We start from the raw sequence: 15,533 nt of genomic DNA, 5'->3' as shown, positions 1-15,533 counted from the left end.
GGTGGAGGCGGACAGCTGCTGTGGTCTGTCTGGCTCACACACTGCCTGTTAAGACCCCTCATTTCCCACCCCCATAGCTGAACCAGTGACCCTTGCCTGGGTCTACCTGTAGCCCACACACGGGAGTCCTTCCGTTCCAGTGGTCCAGCCCAGGTCACCAGGCTGGGGCTTTGCCCAGGTGGGCGTGGGGCCAATAGGCAGGAAGCCTTCACCTTCTCAGCCCTCTCCCCTGCCTGCTTCTCCCTGGGGGAGCTCCAGGCTGGGCAGGATGGATTCCAGGACCTTCCCACCCCGCAACCAGCCCCCAGGCCCATGGGCTGCACGGCTTAACCCAGCCAACTGTGCCCACAGGTGCCAATACCCCTCATCGGGCCAGAGAACATCGTGGATGGAGACCAGACGCTCATCCTGGGGCTCATCTGGGTCATCATTCTGCGTTTCCAGATTTCCCACATCGCCCTGGACAGGGTATGTCCCAGCCCCAGTGCCCAGTGACCCAGCCCAGCCCTGGCCTCTCCCAGCTTTTACGACCTCCACCACAGGCCTGGAAACCACAAAATCAGTGTTCCCTTTTCACCCACAAAGAACCCAGAACATCGGGGATACTGTAACATGCTAAAGTGGGAACTCGAGCCGTGGGCTTCAAACCTGGCCTAGGCAAGTTACCCGCTAGGCACGGAGTCCCGGTGCCAGCCAGCACCTTCACCCCTGCGTGCTGCTCTCTGCTCCTCACCTCCACCCCTGCGCGCTGCTCTCTGCTCCTCACCTTCACCCCTGCGTGCTGCTCTCTGCTCGCCTTCACCCCTGCGCGCTGCTCTCTGCTCGCCTTCACCCCTGCGTGCTGCTCTCTGCTCACCTTCACCCCTGCACGCTGCTCTCTGCTCCTCACCTTCACCCCTGCGCGCTGCTCTCTGCTCCTCACCTCCACCCCTGCGCGCTGCTCTCTTCTCCTCACCTTCACCCCTGCGCGCTGCTCTCTGCTCCTCACCTTCACCCCTGCGCACTGCTCTCTGCTCCGCGCTGAGGCTCTACAACTCCCACCACTCCACAGCGCACTTTGGGGGCAATGACATGTGCGGGGACTCCCAGCCCTGCCGGCTTACAAGGTCCCCGGCATCCTGAAGACCAAAGAGACAGTGTGTCCTTCATGGGCCCCCATCTTCCTCCATTCCACTTCTCCCCACAACTGGATCAGAAGGAGTACAAAGTCCTTATATTTATCAATTTTCATAGTTTCATGGGTTCCCAAATCCCACCTAAAACGCAATTCTAGTAGGTTAGGAAAGCCAACCTAGAGAACAAAACCCTAATGAAAAGAAGCCACAAATTTGGCACAAATCCAAGAGGACCCTGGAAACTCACAATGTGACCGTGAGCCCCAGGAGAGTGGGAGCCTCGCCTGCCTGTGTCCCCAGGGCTGAGCACCTATGCAGGGACACCTATGCAGGGACAGAAGAATTGCTAGCTCAGCCCTTCCAGGAAGCTGCGCTCGCCTCGCCAGGCTCCTAAGCCTATTCCAGGGGCACCCTGCAGCCGTCCTCTTGGGAGTAGCAGGTGCTCGTCACCCCTGATCGGCCACCGTCCTCCCTGCTGGCTCTGCTGTCTGCAGCGACCTCGGGCCCTGCTCCCCGATGACTCAGAGTGTTCGGCCCAGGCTGGCCCCGCTCTCTCCCTTGCCTGCCCCAGCACGGGGCCCCTCTCCTGCTCCCGCCTCCCTGCTTGGGCTGCTGAGGAACTGCTGGCAAGGGGAGCACACAGGAGAGAACGGGGAGAGACAATGGGAGGAGAGGGGACAGGAAAGGGGGCTCTGGGGTGAGGGTGACAGGGACTGGGAAAGGAGTCTGAGAAGGGAGGAAGCGAGGGAAAGAAGCCCGGGGTAGAAGAGAGATGGGAAGGGGGCAGGTAGAAGCCAGGAGTAGCAGAACATAGACACCTTCAACAGGAGGGACGTGCAGGGTGCCAGGGGATGGAAACCGGTGGCAGCTGAGTCACTGCCCAGCCTGAGGCACCCACAAGGCACTCAGCATGGCAGGAGGTGGCCCACCGGCTGCTCCTAGGTCCAGGCTCGTCCCCCTTACCAGCTAGGGGACCCTGGGCAGCTTCCTAGCCTTTCTTACCGCACCTCGTCCGCTGTCCATAGGACATAAATACTAACAGTGCCTACTTCGTAGGGCTGTGAGGGGCTGGCAGGTGACAGGAACTGGTCTACATGAGGCCCAACTTCAATCCTGCAAAGCCAAGGTCAGTTAGCACAATGCCTGGGCCATCAGAATGGCTCAAACATGGGAGCTATTGCTGTGTTGTCACTGGCTGTGACACAAAGCCAGCTGCCCTGCAGTGACGGCTTTCAGGTGCCCCACTTTGAAAGGACAGTGGTGCTCTCTCACCCCCGATCCCTGCCCACCACAGATGAAGTGGGCAAAACCAGATGCCCTGAAGACAGAAGAGTCAGCACCGGCCCCCAGGCCGGCAGGAGCAGGACCCCGGCTGTGCCTGTCTGCCTCTCCACAGCCGGCAGGCTCTGCTGCTCCCCACCCCGTCCCCACATGGTGACCTTGTGCCCTTCCCCCCCCAGGAGGAGTTCGGGGCCAGCGCAGCCCTGCTATCCGCCAAGGAAGCGCTGCTGGTCTGGTGCCAGCGGAAGACAGCCCGCTACAGCAACGTGAACATCACCGACTTCTGCCGCAGCTGGAGCAATGGGCTGGGCTTTAACGCCCTCATCCACGCCCACAGGTGGGACCCAGCCAGGCCGCCTCGGGAGGCTCCACCCCTGAGCCCAGAGCTCCAGGGGCTGGGTCCTCCACCTGCCCAGTCTCCCACAGATCTGCCCCTGGGCCCTGGTGCAGGAGGAAAGTGGGCACAGAAGTAGAGGGAGGGTGGCTGAGTCCCTGGCCTGGGTCAGCCCCTCCCTTCCCTAGCAAATGCCGTGGGATTGGCCAAGTGCCTTTGCCCGCGGCCTTCCCCACTTTCCATGCCCCTCAGTTCTACTCAGTCTTCACTCTGGCAAGTATCTGCTCTTTGGAGCTTCTCCCCCTCCACCAGCCTGGCCCCTGCACCAAATTAACCCTCCTCTTTCCTCCATTGGCATCCTGTGCCTTCAGCCAGGGTCTCAGATAACTGTCAGGGAAACCAACTTCACAGTAAGGTGTGACTGACCAGTAGGAGCACAGGTGCATTTAAAAATCTACTTAAACCAAAGCTGTCGATCCCTGCTGGTGAGGATCCCTTCCCGCTCTCTGTCCAGGCCAGACCTGTTGGACTACAGCTCCCTGAGTCCAGATCGGCCGCTGCACAACCTCGCCCTGGCTTTCCAGGTGGCTGAGCAGGAGCTGGGCATTGCTCAGCTGCTAGACCCCGAGGACGTGGCGGCCCCGCAGGCCGACGAGCGCTCCATCATGACCTACGTCTCCCTCTGCTACCACTGCTTCTCCCGCCTGCAGCGCGGGCAGACCTTCCAGAGGAGACTCGCTAAGGTGGGTGACGTAGGGAAGCCACGGACAGGCGACCATGGCACTGAGCAGAGGTGACGTGAGCATGGGCTCCACAGTCAGGCAGGCCTGGGTTTCAAGCCTGCCCCTGCCACTTACTAACCGTGCAGCCTTGGCCAAGTCACCTAACTTCGCTGGGCTCCCTCTGTAGCGTGGAGCTGATAATGCCTGGATCATAGAAGCCGTTGTGAGTGTTCAAAGGCGCACAGGTGAAATGCCCAGCACGGTTTCCGGCATATAAGGGAAGCCAGGGGAGGAATGTCCCTTCCTGTCCCTGCCTGTCCCCCTCTACTCTCAGGCTGTTAAGCGCCTAATGGGATTAAGAAGCTTAGAGAGCCGGGAGTCTGCAAGGACAGACATAGAAGAGTCTCTGCTGGGCGAACGCTACGCTGATCCATGTTTGGGGGCGGGTTTCTTACCCTGTGGACACGATGGCAGAGGCTGAGGCCTGGGCAGGCTGTTCTCAGGGTTGGTGTCTCAGCTGGTGGGGGTGGGGGGAGGGCACAGACCAGGGGCTCTGAGCTGCTTTCGCAGGGTGGGGAGCTCAGGGAAGGGAAACAGGCCCTAACCCCCAGCGGTGAGTCCAAGTGGGGTAGGATAAGAGGAGGAAAGCAGCACAGTCTCACCCCCCAGTCATGGAGAGGAAGCCCCACGCTTCTCTGGGGCTTGGGTGCCAGTGCTTCGGTGCCTCCTCAGTGGAGGGCAGGAGCTGCAGCCCATCTGCAATCCTGGCCAGCACCTGGCGTCCGGAGGGGAGCACCTCCATCCAGGGCCTGCCCCAGACGCCGCCCTGACCCCCGCCCACGCCCTCCGCCAGATCCTGCTTCAGCTCCAGGAGACAGAGGCGCTGCAGACCCAGTACGAGCAGCTGGTGGCCGACCTGCTACGCTGGATTGCAGAGAAGCAGGTGCAGCTGGAGGCACAGGACTTCCCAGACACGCTGCCTGCAGTGCGCCAGCTACTGGTGGCCTTTGCCTCCTTCCGCACCCAGGAGAAGCCACCTCGGCTGCAGCAGCGAGGGACCGCAGAGGCCCTGCTCTTCCGGCTGCAGACAGCGCTCCGAGCCCAGAACCGCAGGCCCTTCCTGCCTCCTGAGGGCCTGAGCCCAGTGGAGCTGTCTCAGCGCTGGGCAGGGCTGGAGCGGGCAGAGGCCACACGGAGCCAGGCCCTGCAGCAGAGGCTACTGCAGCTGGAGCGGCTGGAAACCCTGGCCCGTCGCTTCCAGCGCAAGGCAGCCCTCCGGGAGAGCTTCCTAAAGGATGCAGAGCAGGTGCTGGAGCAGGCCAGAGCCCCGCCAGCCAGCCCAGCCACAGTGGAGGCGGCCATCCAGAGGCTGGGAATGCTGGAGGCTGGCATCCTGCCCCAGGAGGGGCGCTTCCAGGCCCTGGCTGAGATTGCAGACATCCTCCAGCAGGAGCAGTACCACAGCTGGGCAGACGTGGCCCGCAGGTGAGCTGGAGCACGGGAACTGTCCCCACAACAAGCTTAGGCTTTCCCACCACACCGCATCCTTACATGTGCCACCTTCTGGCCCCAGAAGAGAGAGGTGATTTGTGGGTTCAGGGCTCCCTCTAGGAAGATCTATCTCCCAGTGACACTTGAAATTCCACCATCGGTCATCTATCCTTTTTGATAAAGCACTGCCCTTCCTAGGTAGCCACTGGGTGATTCGTTCACTAAACAAACATTTAGAGTGTCTAGTACATCCCGTGCACTGTGCTAGGTGCTGGAGATTTAGCAGGGAGGGCAAACAAATCCCTCCTCCGTGAAGCTTACACACCACTAAGGAAAGCAGACAAAGAAAGGAAAATATATAAGAGATAGTGATAAAAAAAATAATAAAGCAGGATAGGGGGATATGAGGTGCCACAGTGGTGGGGGAGGGGGATTGATCAGGTGGCCACTTTCCAGTGGCTGGGAAGTGGACTTTTAAGTAAAGACCAGAAGGAAGTAAGGGGCTGGTCATGTCAATGTTGGGGACAGAGGATTCTAGGCAGAGGGAACAGCAAGTGCAGTGTCCCAAGGTGGACACATGCTATTTTGAAAAACAGTGTGGAGACCAGTGTTGGCCAAAGTGAACGAGTAGCAGGCAATGAGACCAGGGAGGTACAGGGGTGAGGGGCAGGGGCAGAGGTCATGCTGGGCTTTGCAGGGTACAGTAGAGACATGGTTTTTCACTCAAATGGGCAATCACTGGGGGGGTTGAGCAAAGGAGCAACACAATCTGACTTTTGTTCTGTGATAATCGCCTGGATGCCGTGTTGGGAGTAGATTGAGGCGACACAGGCAGAAGCAGAGAGAGCCACGACGAAGCCATTCCAGGATAGAGAGGCAGTGGAGGTGAGGTTCTGGATAGACTTTGAAGGTAGCTCCAAATGGGATTTGCAGACAGATCAGATGTGGGTGTGAGAAAGTGAGTTATCAAGATTTTCGTCCGGGCACATGAAAGGATGGGGTTTTCAAAGAGATGGGGACTAGATGGTAGAGAGGCCCTAAAGGCCTAAACCTTCCAGGCCCCCCTTCTGGCTTCTCTGCCTATGTCCAAGGGCAGGACACACTGCCCCAACCACCCCATGCCAGGATGCTCACAGCATCACAGACCCTGCCCCCAGCCACAGAGGTCGGACTCCTCCATGGCCAAGCCCCACCACTGGCCAGGAAGCCCAAGGTAGCTTCCCCGCCCCAGCCCAGTGGAGACCTCCCTTATTCTCATGTCCTCCAGGCAAGGAGAGATCGCCCTGCGCTGGCAGAGGCTCTTTCAGCACCTACAGGGACAGAGGAAGCAGGTGGCAGGCATGCAAGCTGTGCTGAGCCTGCTGCAAGAGGTGGAGGCTGCCTCTGACCAGCTCAAGGGGCTACAGGTGGGCACTGGACCAGCAGACCTTCAGGAGACCCAGCAGGCGGGGGAGGGGGGGACATTCCCCAGCCCTGGCGCTCACAGGCACCCAGCACCCTGGGACTGCAATGACTACTTGTCTCTGGCCAGGTGCTGGCCAGCTCCACCGCCTGTGGGCAGCAGCTGGCAGAGACAGTGGAGCTGCTGCAGAGGCATGACCTGCTGGAGGCCCAGGTCTCAGCCCATGGAGCCCACGTGAGCCACCTTGTCCACCAGACCACAGAGCTGGACTCCTCCCTGGGCACGGGTGTGGAGGTGCTGCAAGCCAAGGCCACGGCTCTGGCCCAGCTCCACCAGCGCCTGGGGGCTCTTGTCAGAGCGCGGTAAGAGCCCGCCCCAACTCCTCCACCTTCTCCAGAACTTTTCTGTAGCTCAAATTCTCTCCTGCCCAGGTGAAAATATGAAAATACTGCCGGCCTGGCAGCTTTGTCTACAGAACTCTTACCCCCGAGCCTTTGTCTCACCTACTGAGTCACCCAGGGAAAGGAAAATCCCGAGGGGAGTGTCTGACCCCGGTGGGGAACCCCTCCCCATGCCCTGCGACTCCCCAACCCCTCGGTGGCCCTCGCTGGCCCCCAGGCAGGTGCTACTGGAGCAGACCCTGCAGCGGGCAGAGTTCCTGCACAGCTGTGAGGAGGAGCACACCTGGCTGCGGGAGCACACGCGGCTGGTGGAGAACGCAGCCCTGGGCCGGGAGCTCAGCCAGACGGCACACGCCCTGCACAAACACAAGGTGTCCGCTGCCCTTGCGCCCTGCGGCCGCCAGCTCCCTGCCGGTCCTCTGGGGCCCCGGCCCCCTCCGCGTGTCTCCCTTCACTGAGCCCCCTGCCCTGCCCCTCCCAGGCCTTGGACGCCGAGCTCCACCGCCACCAGGCCGTGTGCGCCGAACTCGTGCGGAGGGGGCGCGACCTCGGCGCCCGCGGGTCCCCGACGCAGCGGGATCTCGGGGAACGCGCGGAGGCGGTGCAGGGCGCGTGGCAGCTGCTGCGGACCCGGGTGGCGTGGCGGGGCGCGAGGCTGCGGACGGCCCTGCTGGTCCGGCAGGTAGCGGGGTCGCGCGGGCAGCCGGGCGGGCGGGGCGAGGCGGGCAGGCACCCGCGGACTCTCGCCCGCCCCGCTCTCCTCCCCTGCAGTACTTGGCCGACGCTGCAGAGGCGACCTTGTGGCTGCGCGAGCAGCGCTCTTCGCTGGAGAGCCCGTCTTGCGGGCAGGACCAGGCGGCCGCCGAGGCCCTGCTGCGACGCCACGAGCGGCTGGAGTGCGCCGTGCGGGCCTTCGCCTCCGAGCTGCGGGGACTGGACGAGCGGGCGCGGGCGGCCGCCGCCCGGGCGTCGCTCACGGTGCGGGCGGGAACCGGGAAGGGACCCAGACTCGAGCGCCTCCGAGACCAATGCGGGTGTGGCCTCTGCTCGTGGCCTCGTCCCCCTTGCTCCACCGCTGCCGCCAGACCACACAGAGGGCAGAAAGGGGAGGGTCGGGCCGGCACGGTGGCTCACGCCTGTAATCCTAGCACTCTGGGAGGCCGAGGTAGGAGGATCCCTTGAGGTCAGGAGTTCGAGACCAGCCTCAGCAAGAGCCATACCCCATCTCTACTAAAAATAGAAAAAATTAGCGAGGCAACTAAAAATAGAATTAGCCGGGCATGGTGGTGGCGCATGCCTGTAGTCCCAGCTACTCGGGAGGCTGAGGCAGGAGGATCGCTTGAGCCCAGGAGTTTGAGGTTGCTGTGAACTAGGCTGACACCACAGCACTCTAGCCTGGGCAGCGACAGAACAAGACTTTCTCAAAAACAAACAAACAAAAAACCGGAGAGTCTTTGTGGCCCTGCCCTGGGAATCCTGGCCTTCCCCTGGGTTTGGGTGTCCCCTCCCCCAGTCCTGAGCGTCATCTCACCTGCTGACCCAGCCCAGAACCTGCTGGCCCAGCCCAGAAGTAGTGGAATCCTGTCTGCCCACGCGAATCTAGGCCATCTCAGTAGAGCTTGGCTTGGCTCACTTTGCCCAACACAGTTGCAGAGCATTAAGCAGGTTCCTCCAGGAATGTCCCCTTTACTTTCACCACCAAGCCCAAAGTGACCCTTAATCTGCCTTTGACTCTCTGTCTCTTGACTCAGCTCTTGCTGGTTTGGGGCGGCCCAATCACAGCACCAGACTGCTTTCTAAAACCCCTTCCTCAGTTCATCGAGCCCCCAGTCGTGACAAGCACACAGGTGGTAGGCAGTTGGATCCAGCCCCCCCTTTCAAGAAGCTGCATGTGTGGCTGCAGATGTGCAAATCAAAGCCCTCAGACCCTGTGCTCACGTTGGCTCCTCTGCCCTCATCCCTAAGGAGGCCCTGTCTCTGCGCAGCCATGCCCTGCGTACCCTCTGAGCTGCTGGGCAGGTCCTGCAGATCTCAGGAGGCGGCCTGGCCGAGCTGCTGCTGCCTGGCGGGAGCCTCCTCTAGACACGCTTCCCTCTGTCCACACAGGTGATGTCTGCCCTAAGCCCTCCTGGAGAAAGCCTCAGGAACCCAGGGGCCTGGAGTGAGGCTTACTGTCACCCTGGCCCCAGCATCACCTGGAAGATGGCCCTCCCCACTGAGCTTGACCCTGACCTTGACGCCAACACCATACTCCAAACACAGGACTGCTTGAGCCAGGACTATGAGGGGCTGCGGGCCCTGGCAGAGGTAGTACTCCTTGTTCAAGAAATGTTTATTGAGCACCTACCCCATGCTAGATAGACCCTGTGGCACAATCTCAGGGGACACAGCAGTGACTGACATGCTCCCTGCCCTCACGGAGCTTTCATCATGGCCGAGGAGATATCCAACAAGTCATTAGGTGGATGCAGCTGTGAGGGGAGCCCAGGTCCAGCTGGGGGTCAGGGGAGGCACCTCCGGGGAAAGGACATTTAAGCTGAGACTTGAACTCTGAGAAGCAGAGAGCAGGTACAGCCAGAGGTGCTGGCCAGGACCTGTGCAAAGGCAGGAAGGAGGCCAGGGGAGGGAGCCAAGGCCTGGGTGCCTGGAGCACAGAGGCTGGGGAGGCAGTGGCCAGAGGAGAGCCGGAGGCAGGTGGGGCTCGGCCAGACAGAGCCAAGGCGCACAGGAGAAGTGTGGATTTTACCTATGAGCAGGGCTGACACCGAGGGGTTCAAGCAGGGCAAAACCAGAAGAGGGTGCACTCTGCCAGGATCCTTTACGCTGACCCTAAGCTCTCACCAGCTCCGTCCAGTGGGTGCTGAGAGGACTCTGAGCGAGGATGTGGGGCCCAGCAATGGGGCAGGGACTCCCTCTGAACCTGACCCTGGGCTCTGCTGGTGGGCTGCCGCAGGGAGGAGCGCCCCCTCGGCCTGCTCTCGGGCCATGGGGTGGACCCTGACCCTCACCCAGCCCGGGCCGCCTCCCCTAGCTCCGCAGGGCCCGCTTGGAGGAGACGGTGGCCCTGTTTGGCTTCTATAGCTCCTGTGGGGAGCTGCAGTCGTGGCTGGAGGAGCAGACGGTGCTATTGCAAACATTGCAGCCCCAGGCCGACACCCTGGAGGTCGTGCAGCTCAAATACGAGGTACAGCCCCTGGAAGCTGAGGGGGTCTCAGATGCTTGGCCCCTCCTCACCTGGCTCCTGCCTCCCTATCTTTCACCGCTGTGCTCGGTTCTGCATCTTAATGATGGTCCGGTCTGGGGGAGGGGAGCTTGAATTTTGAGGCCCTTTCCAGCCCTTTAAGGACTCAAATGGCTGTCCTTCCAGAGGCAGGCAGCGCGGGCATCCCCGCAGCAGAGAGCACGTCTGAGGTCCTTCATAGTCTTGAGGGGAGGTGGGAAGCAGAAAAAGCCCCCCAGAGGCCTGGGGCCTCCTTTTCCCCAGAACTTCCTCAGGGCCCTGGCCGTGGGGAGGGGCCGCTGGGCTGAGGTCAGCAGCTCTGCTGAGCAACTGAAGCAGAGATGTCCTGGGGACGCCACAAAAATCCAGCAGCAACAGGAGGAACTGAGCCACAGGTGAGAATGGAGGCAGTCCAGGGTGCAGGTGGATGCAGAGGAGAGGCGGGACGTGTCAGAGATGGGGAGGAGAGGGCAAGGGACAGCTAGCCTGGCAGCTTCTGTCATGGGAGGCTCTGGCCAAGGCTCCAGGGTCATGGGGAGGTGTCCCTGTGTTGGAGACACCCCCGTGCGCTCTGCCCAGGTGGGGGCAGCTGGAGGCCCTGAAGGAGGAGAGGGCCATGCAGCTGGCACGCAGCGCGGAGCTGTGCAGTGTTCTGCAGCAGTGTGGACCCACGCGGGCCCAGCTGCAAGACGTGATACTCCGGCTGGAGGCCCTGCAGCCGGGGAGCTCAGAGGACACCCACCGCACCCTGCACCTGGCCCAGCAGAGGATCCTGGTGCTGGAGAGGCGGATCCACAGCCTCCAGAGGGTGGCCGTAAAGTAGGGACGGGTTAAGCACAGTGATGGTGCACCTGGAGGCTGTGCCGGGAGAGGGGAGGCTGAGCAGGGTGACGGAGTGAGGACGGGAAGGGAACTGGGCTGGGGAGAGGATGGGCAGGATGTGCTGTCAGGAGGGCTCAGGCAAAGGTGGGTCAGCGTGAGAAGACGCCCAGGGAAAGGAGGGACCACGTGTTCTCACTGTCCCTAGGTCGAGGGAGGGTGGACATTGAGGGTCCCCTTGTTCCCAGGGAGCACAGGCCTGGGCAGGGAACACGTGGGGCACGGGGCCCAGGACAGGCCACCAACCGCACAGTGGGCCTTGTCTCCCAGGGCCGAGGGGCCAGGCCCCGCAGAGAGCCAGCCCCTGCACCAACAGGTGGAGACCCTGCAGGGGCTGCTGAAGCGAGCACAGGGACGAGTGGCCCAACGGGCCCAGGTCCAGGCCGAGGCTCGGGCCTGGCAAAGCATCCTGCATGAGAGCCGGCAACTGCGGCTGTGGGCGGAGGGCGTACAGGCTCAGCTGCGCAGGAAGGAGGAGCCGGTGGACGTGGCCTCGGCCCAGCGGCTGCTGTGGGAGCACCAGCACCTGCGGGAGGAGATCCGCCTGCAGCAGGAGAGGTCAGGACGGGGGCGGACAGAGTGCACCTGGGGCTGGGCAAGGCCTGGGGGGATCGGGCCCAGACAGGGCCTGGCGGAGAGCAGTGTGGTCGCTCAGGGGAGTGGCCCAGGCTGGTGTCTGGCATGGTGCTTCGGGCAAATTTGTAAGGAGGGGCCGTAACTTAGGACGGGGTCAGGCAGCCCGCACAGTTCAGGGAGGGACCCAGGCTGTTGAGCGGCAGGGGAGGCCCTCTCCGGGCCTGGCCAGACCCGATGCGGTGCCCTCAGCCTGGGAGCCCAGCCTGCCCCACCACTCTGGGTAAGGCAGGCAGCCCTGGAGTCACCGGGCTCGGGACCCTCACGTGGGACTACGACACCCACCTCCTCAGTATGGCGATGCGTCCTCCTGCGGGGACGATGTCACGGCCTGACAGGCCACCTGTGTGCCCTGCCTGAGGGAGTTTGACAGGTGGCCAGGCGGTGGGCACTGAAACCCGTCCTGCCCTCTGCTTGCCACACTGCACTGCCTGGCTCAGGCTGCAGCAGCTCAGAGGAAGTGGAGCCTTTTTCTAGCTCACACAGTGGCGGAACCTGTTCCCATGCTGTGTGGCTGCACCCAGCTGAAAGGGTCGCCTTTCAAATCGTTCAAAGGCTCCGTGTGGGCTTGCAGTGGCCCTGAGCGATCTTTCTCTGGGAGTTGTGCTGCCTCAGCGTATGCACTTGCCTGGGTACTGGCCACTGGTGGTCCACGCCTGCAGCGTGGCCAGCCGGGAACTGAGCGTGGGAACTCTCAGTCTCAGCACTGTGCTGGGCCCGTTACATTCAATGGTTCATTCGTGGGCCGGGGCACAGCTGTCCCATGGGACAAATGGACCATTCATTACCTTCGCATCAGAGCTCCCAGAGGAGCAAGCCCTGCCAGCGAGAGGGGCAGCAGGCTGATGAGGGGAGCCGGAGGGGGTCTGACCCTCGGCCTGTGTCCTGGTCAGGCTGCAGCAGCTGGAGGCTCAGAGCCAGCCCGTGGCAGCCCTGGACTCCCCAGACGCCCGAGAGGTGGCCGGTGCTCTGAGGCTGCTGGGCCAGCAAGGCCGGGAGCTGCAGGCTGCGTGGGAGCAGAGGCAGCGGCGGCTGCAGGAGGGGTTGGAGCTGCAGAGGTTTGGCCGAGAAGTGGATGGTTTCACTGCCACCTGTGCCAACCACAGGGCCTTCCTTGACCTGGACAACCTCGGGGTATGGAGCCGGGAGACGTGGAGCTGGGGTGTTGCTCTCCCATCCCTGGAGGGAGCGGATCCCCTTGGGTCCAGAAGCCAGGCTGGGCAGGAGGCTCCTGGGGCAGTGGGGGATGAGATGGTGCTGACGTCATCCTCCCAGGCGTGACCTCAGGTCTCTGCACCCCAGGAGGACGTGCAGGAAGCCCAGAGCCTGCTGCAGCAGCACCGGGAGTTTGGGCAGCTCCTGGGCACCCTGGGCCCTCGGGCAGAAGCTCTGCGGGCACAGGGCGAGAAGCTGGTTCAGAGCCGGCACCCTGCGGCACACAAGTGAGCCCAGCCCCAGTCTGTAGCGCCTGCGGCCCTGTCCCCCTCGGCCTGCACAGGCTGCTGCCCCCGGCTGGCGGTGGGGAGGGCAGAGTGGAGCCCTGCCCCGACCCTCTCCACCCCGCTCTGCCCGCCCTGTAGGATCAGAGAGCAGCTGCAGGATGTGCAGGCGCAGTGGCCCGGGCTCCAGGAGAGGAGTGAGCAGAGGAAGCGGCAGCTGCTGGCTTCCCTCCAGCTCCAGGTGCTGGCCGGTGCAGGGACAGGAGGCCTCTCTGAGAGGGAAGCCTAAGGGTCCCCTCTGCTCCAGTGACCGTGAGACCCCAGGGAGCACCTCGCAGTTTGCAGCACTTTCCCACAACCCCCCCTGTGAGCCAGGCATCCTGGGCCAGGCCTTTCCCGATTAGGGAAACAGGCTGTGTCCGCGCCGCATTCAGAGACAGGGCTGGGCCTAAAGCGCAGGCCTCTTGGCTGACCCCGCACGCTCCCTCATCCCCCTGCCCCCTGCCCCCAGCATCTCATGCCGCACTTTAGGATCTTGTGTGGTCACAGGCGCAGCTGCAGACCTTGCCTCTGCCCAGTCTTCGTTCAGCACCCAGAGTGGCTCAGGGCGGGGCCAGACCCCAGGCTTCCCAGAGCTGTAGCCCATTTGGAGAGATGTGGCCATACGTGATCTGATGTGGGCTGGAGGACCTGAAGGCATTCCTCCTCTCTAGGCACAGTGTCCCTGTCCCCATTTACCCCATGTAACCTCAAGCTCCACCTCTCTTGCACCCCAGAACTGGCTCAGGTCCCGCTTTTCCCAAGGGGGTCCCTGAGACCCCTCTCCCTAGAGGTAAGTCCTTGCACCAGCCCTTGCCCCTGGACTGAGACCCCCCGTGTCTCCCGGTTCTGGGCAGGAGTGGAAGCGGGATGTGGCGGAGCTGGTGCTGTGGCTGGAGGGGAAGGGGCCGACGGCAGCGGAGGAGCCCTCCCAAGCACCCAGCAACATCCTGCAGAAACTCAGGCGGCATGAAGCAGCCAAGAGCGAGCTACTGGCCAACCGTGGACACGTGGAGCGTCTGCAGCAGGTGGGGACACGGGTCAGAGGGGGCAGGGCCTCCTCATCTTCAAATCCCCAACCCACGCTCCGCCACCTGTTTTCCTGGATCACGGTTGCTGGAGGAAGGATCGACCTCAGTTACCACGGGGCTAGGGTCCCCCGCTGTCTCCTGCCCTGGGCTGGCACCCCCTTGCCTTGGCACCTTCCCCTGCAGCTCTCCAGGGCAAGTCCCAGAGCCTGCCACCTCCACCAGAACAAGCTCTTCCCACCCACCAACCCAGTGCCGGCCCACCCTCCTCTACTTGCAGGGCTTGGGGAAAAGCCCTTCTACCTCTGCCCACAGTTTGGGGGCCACATGAACTGCTTGAGTCCAGGCAGCCTGGGAAATGTGGCTTGTGGCCAGCCACCCCTAACCTCTGCCAGCTGGCTCCAGCCTTCTGTGGCCACTCATAGTCCACAGCTCAGCAAACTCCTGGGCCTTTGTCTCCACTCCAGGTTGGGCGACAGCTGCTGAGCAGCACGCCCCACGGCCAAGAAGACATACGGTCCAGGCTGCAGGGCCTGAGCAGCAAGTGGGAAGAGCTGAACTGCAAGATGGCAGAGTGTGGGGACAAGCTCCGGCAGGCGAGACAGCAGGAGCAGCTCATGAGGCAGCTGGAGGTCGGCTGGAGAGAGGGCCAGGGCACAGGGGGGAGGCTGAGGCTGGGCTGGGCTGGGAGTGGGCAGGTGGAAAGGGGAGGGGAGGAGTCCGGGTGTTCTGCTAACTGCGGAGCGCCCCGTCAAGTCCTGCAGCCTCTGGAGGTCTCTGGCCTATGCCAAGTTGAACGTGTCTTCACCCGCCAAGGGGCCAACACAGGAGTGTCTCCCGTGTGCCCAGTGTTGGTCAGCACATCTTGAGTCCCCTGGGGAGGAAGAAGCATGAGCGGACAGGGGAAGGTTTGGGCACTGCTGGTTGGGGGTTGACTGGCGGGGACAGGGGTCCCCAGTAGGTCCCACAGGAATCTGGTGCTACATGTACTGCAACCTTAGAGCCCACGGGCCACCTGCTATGGCGTATGCGGAGAGTCTAAAGCAGCCCCTGCGTCCTTCCCCAGGACGTGAAGGAGAAGATGGAGCAGCTCGAGGGGGCCCTGCAGAGTGCAGAAATGGGGCAGGACCTGTGCTCGAGCCGCAGGCTGCAGACGCGGCACAGCCAACTGGAAAGCAAGAGCCGGGCGCTGGCCGGCCAGCTGGCTGCCCTCGTCTCCCAGGCCCCGCGTGTGGTCGCTGCCCAGCCTGTCCTGGAGGAGACCCAGAAGTGCCTCCAGAGGTGGGGCCCTGCCCACACACCCGCCTGTTTGTCCCAACTCACCCCACTATGTGCCACTCCCCCCGTGTGGACTTAAGGGCCAGCAGGGTGGCACCTACAGGACCTGGGGGTGGGGTCATTCCTGGGGTGGGAGGGTCAGAGACCCTGTTAGGCATCTGAAGCGGGACAGCGCACCATCCGCAGTCAGGCAGGTCGTGTAGACAGTGGGGTGGGGCCCTGGGGCCCTGAGATGGGGCCTTCCTCGATTCCCGGCCTTGTTCCCCAGGGG

The 15,533-nt window shown here is 62.7% G+C and overlaps 1 protein-coding gene across 1 annotated transcript in view; it reads left to right on the top strand.

The window, feature by feature from the left end:
* The window catches only part of SPTBN5 (spectrin beta, non-erythrocytic 5), a 44,773-nt gene that overhangs the window by 3,300 nt on the left and 25,940 nt on the right, over window positions 1-15,533 (top strand). Inside the window, 20 exon segments of the mRNA XM_045544745.1 lie at window positions 352-468; window positions 2,576-2,733; window positions 3,245-3,473; window positions 4,306-4,937; window positions 6,211-6,349; window positions 6,475-6,707; window positions 6,964-7,117; window positions 7,228-7,428; window positions 7,518-7,724; window positions 8,853-9,053; window positions 9,778-9,930; window positions 10,231-10,361; window positions 10,546-10,785; window positions 11,116-11,403; window positions 12,372-12,612; window positions 12,781-12,920; window positions 13,059-13,158; window positions 13,814-13,984; window positions 14,452-14,616; window positions 15,051-15,265. Of these exon segments, the coding sequence (XP_045400701.1) occupies window positions 352-468; window positions 2,576-2,733; window positions 3,245-3,473; window positions 4,306-4,937; window positions 6,211-6,349; window positions 6,475-6,707; window positions 6,964-7,117; window positions 7,228-7,428; window positions 7,518-7,724; window positions 8,853-9,053; window positions 9,778-9,930; window positions 10,231-10,361; window positions 10,546-10,785; window positions 11,116-11,403; window positions 12,372-12,612; window positions 12,781-12,920; window positions 13,059-13,158; window positions 13,814-13,984; window positions 14,452-14,616; window positions 15,051-15,265 (4,115 nt within the window).

Source organism: Lemur catta, chromosome 1 (assembly GCF_020740605.2).
Source record: "Lemur catta isolate mLemCat1 chromosome 1, mLemCat1.pri, whole genome shotgun sequence".
Taxonomy (NCBI): Eukaryota; Metazoa; Chordata; class Mammalia; order Primates; family Lemuridae; genus Lemur; species Lemur catta.
The sequence above is the reverse complement of the archived record's forward strand: the minus strand, read 5'-3'. Positions and strand labels throughout refer to the sequence as shown.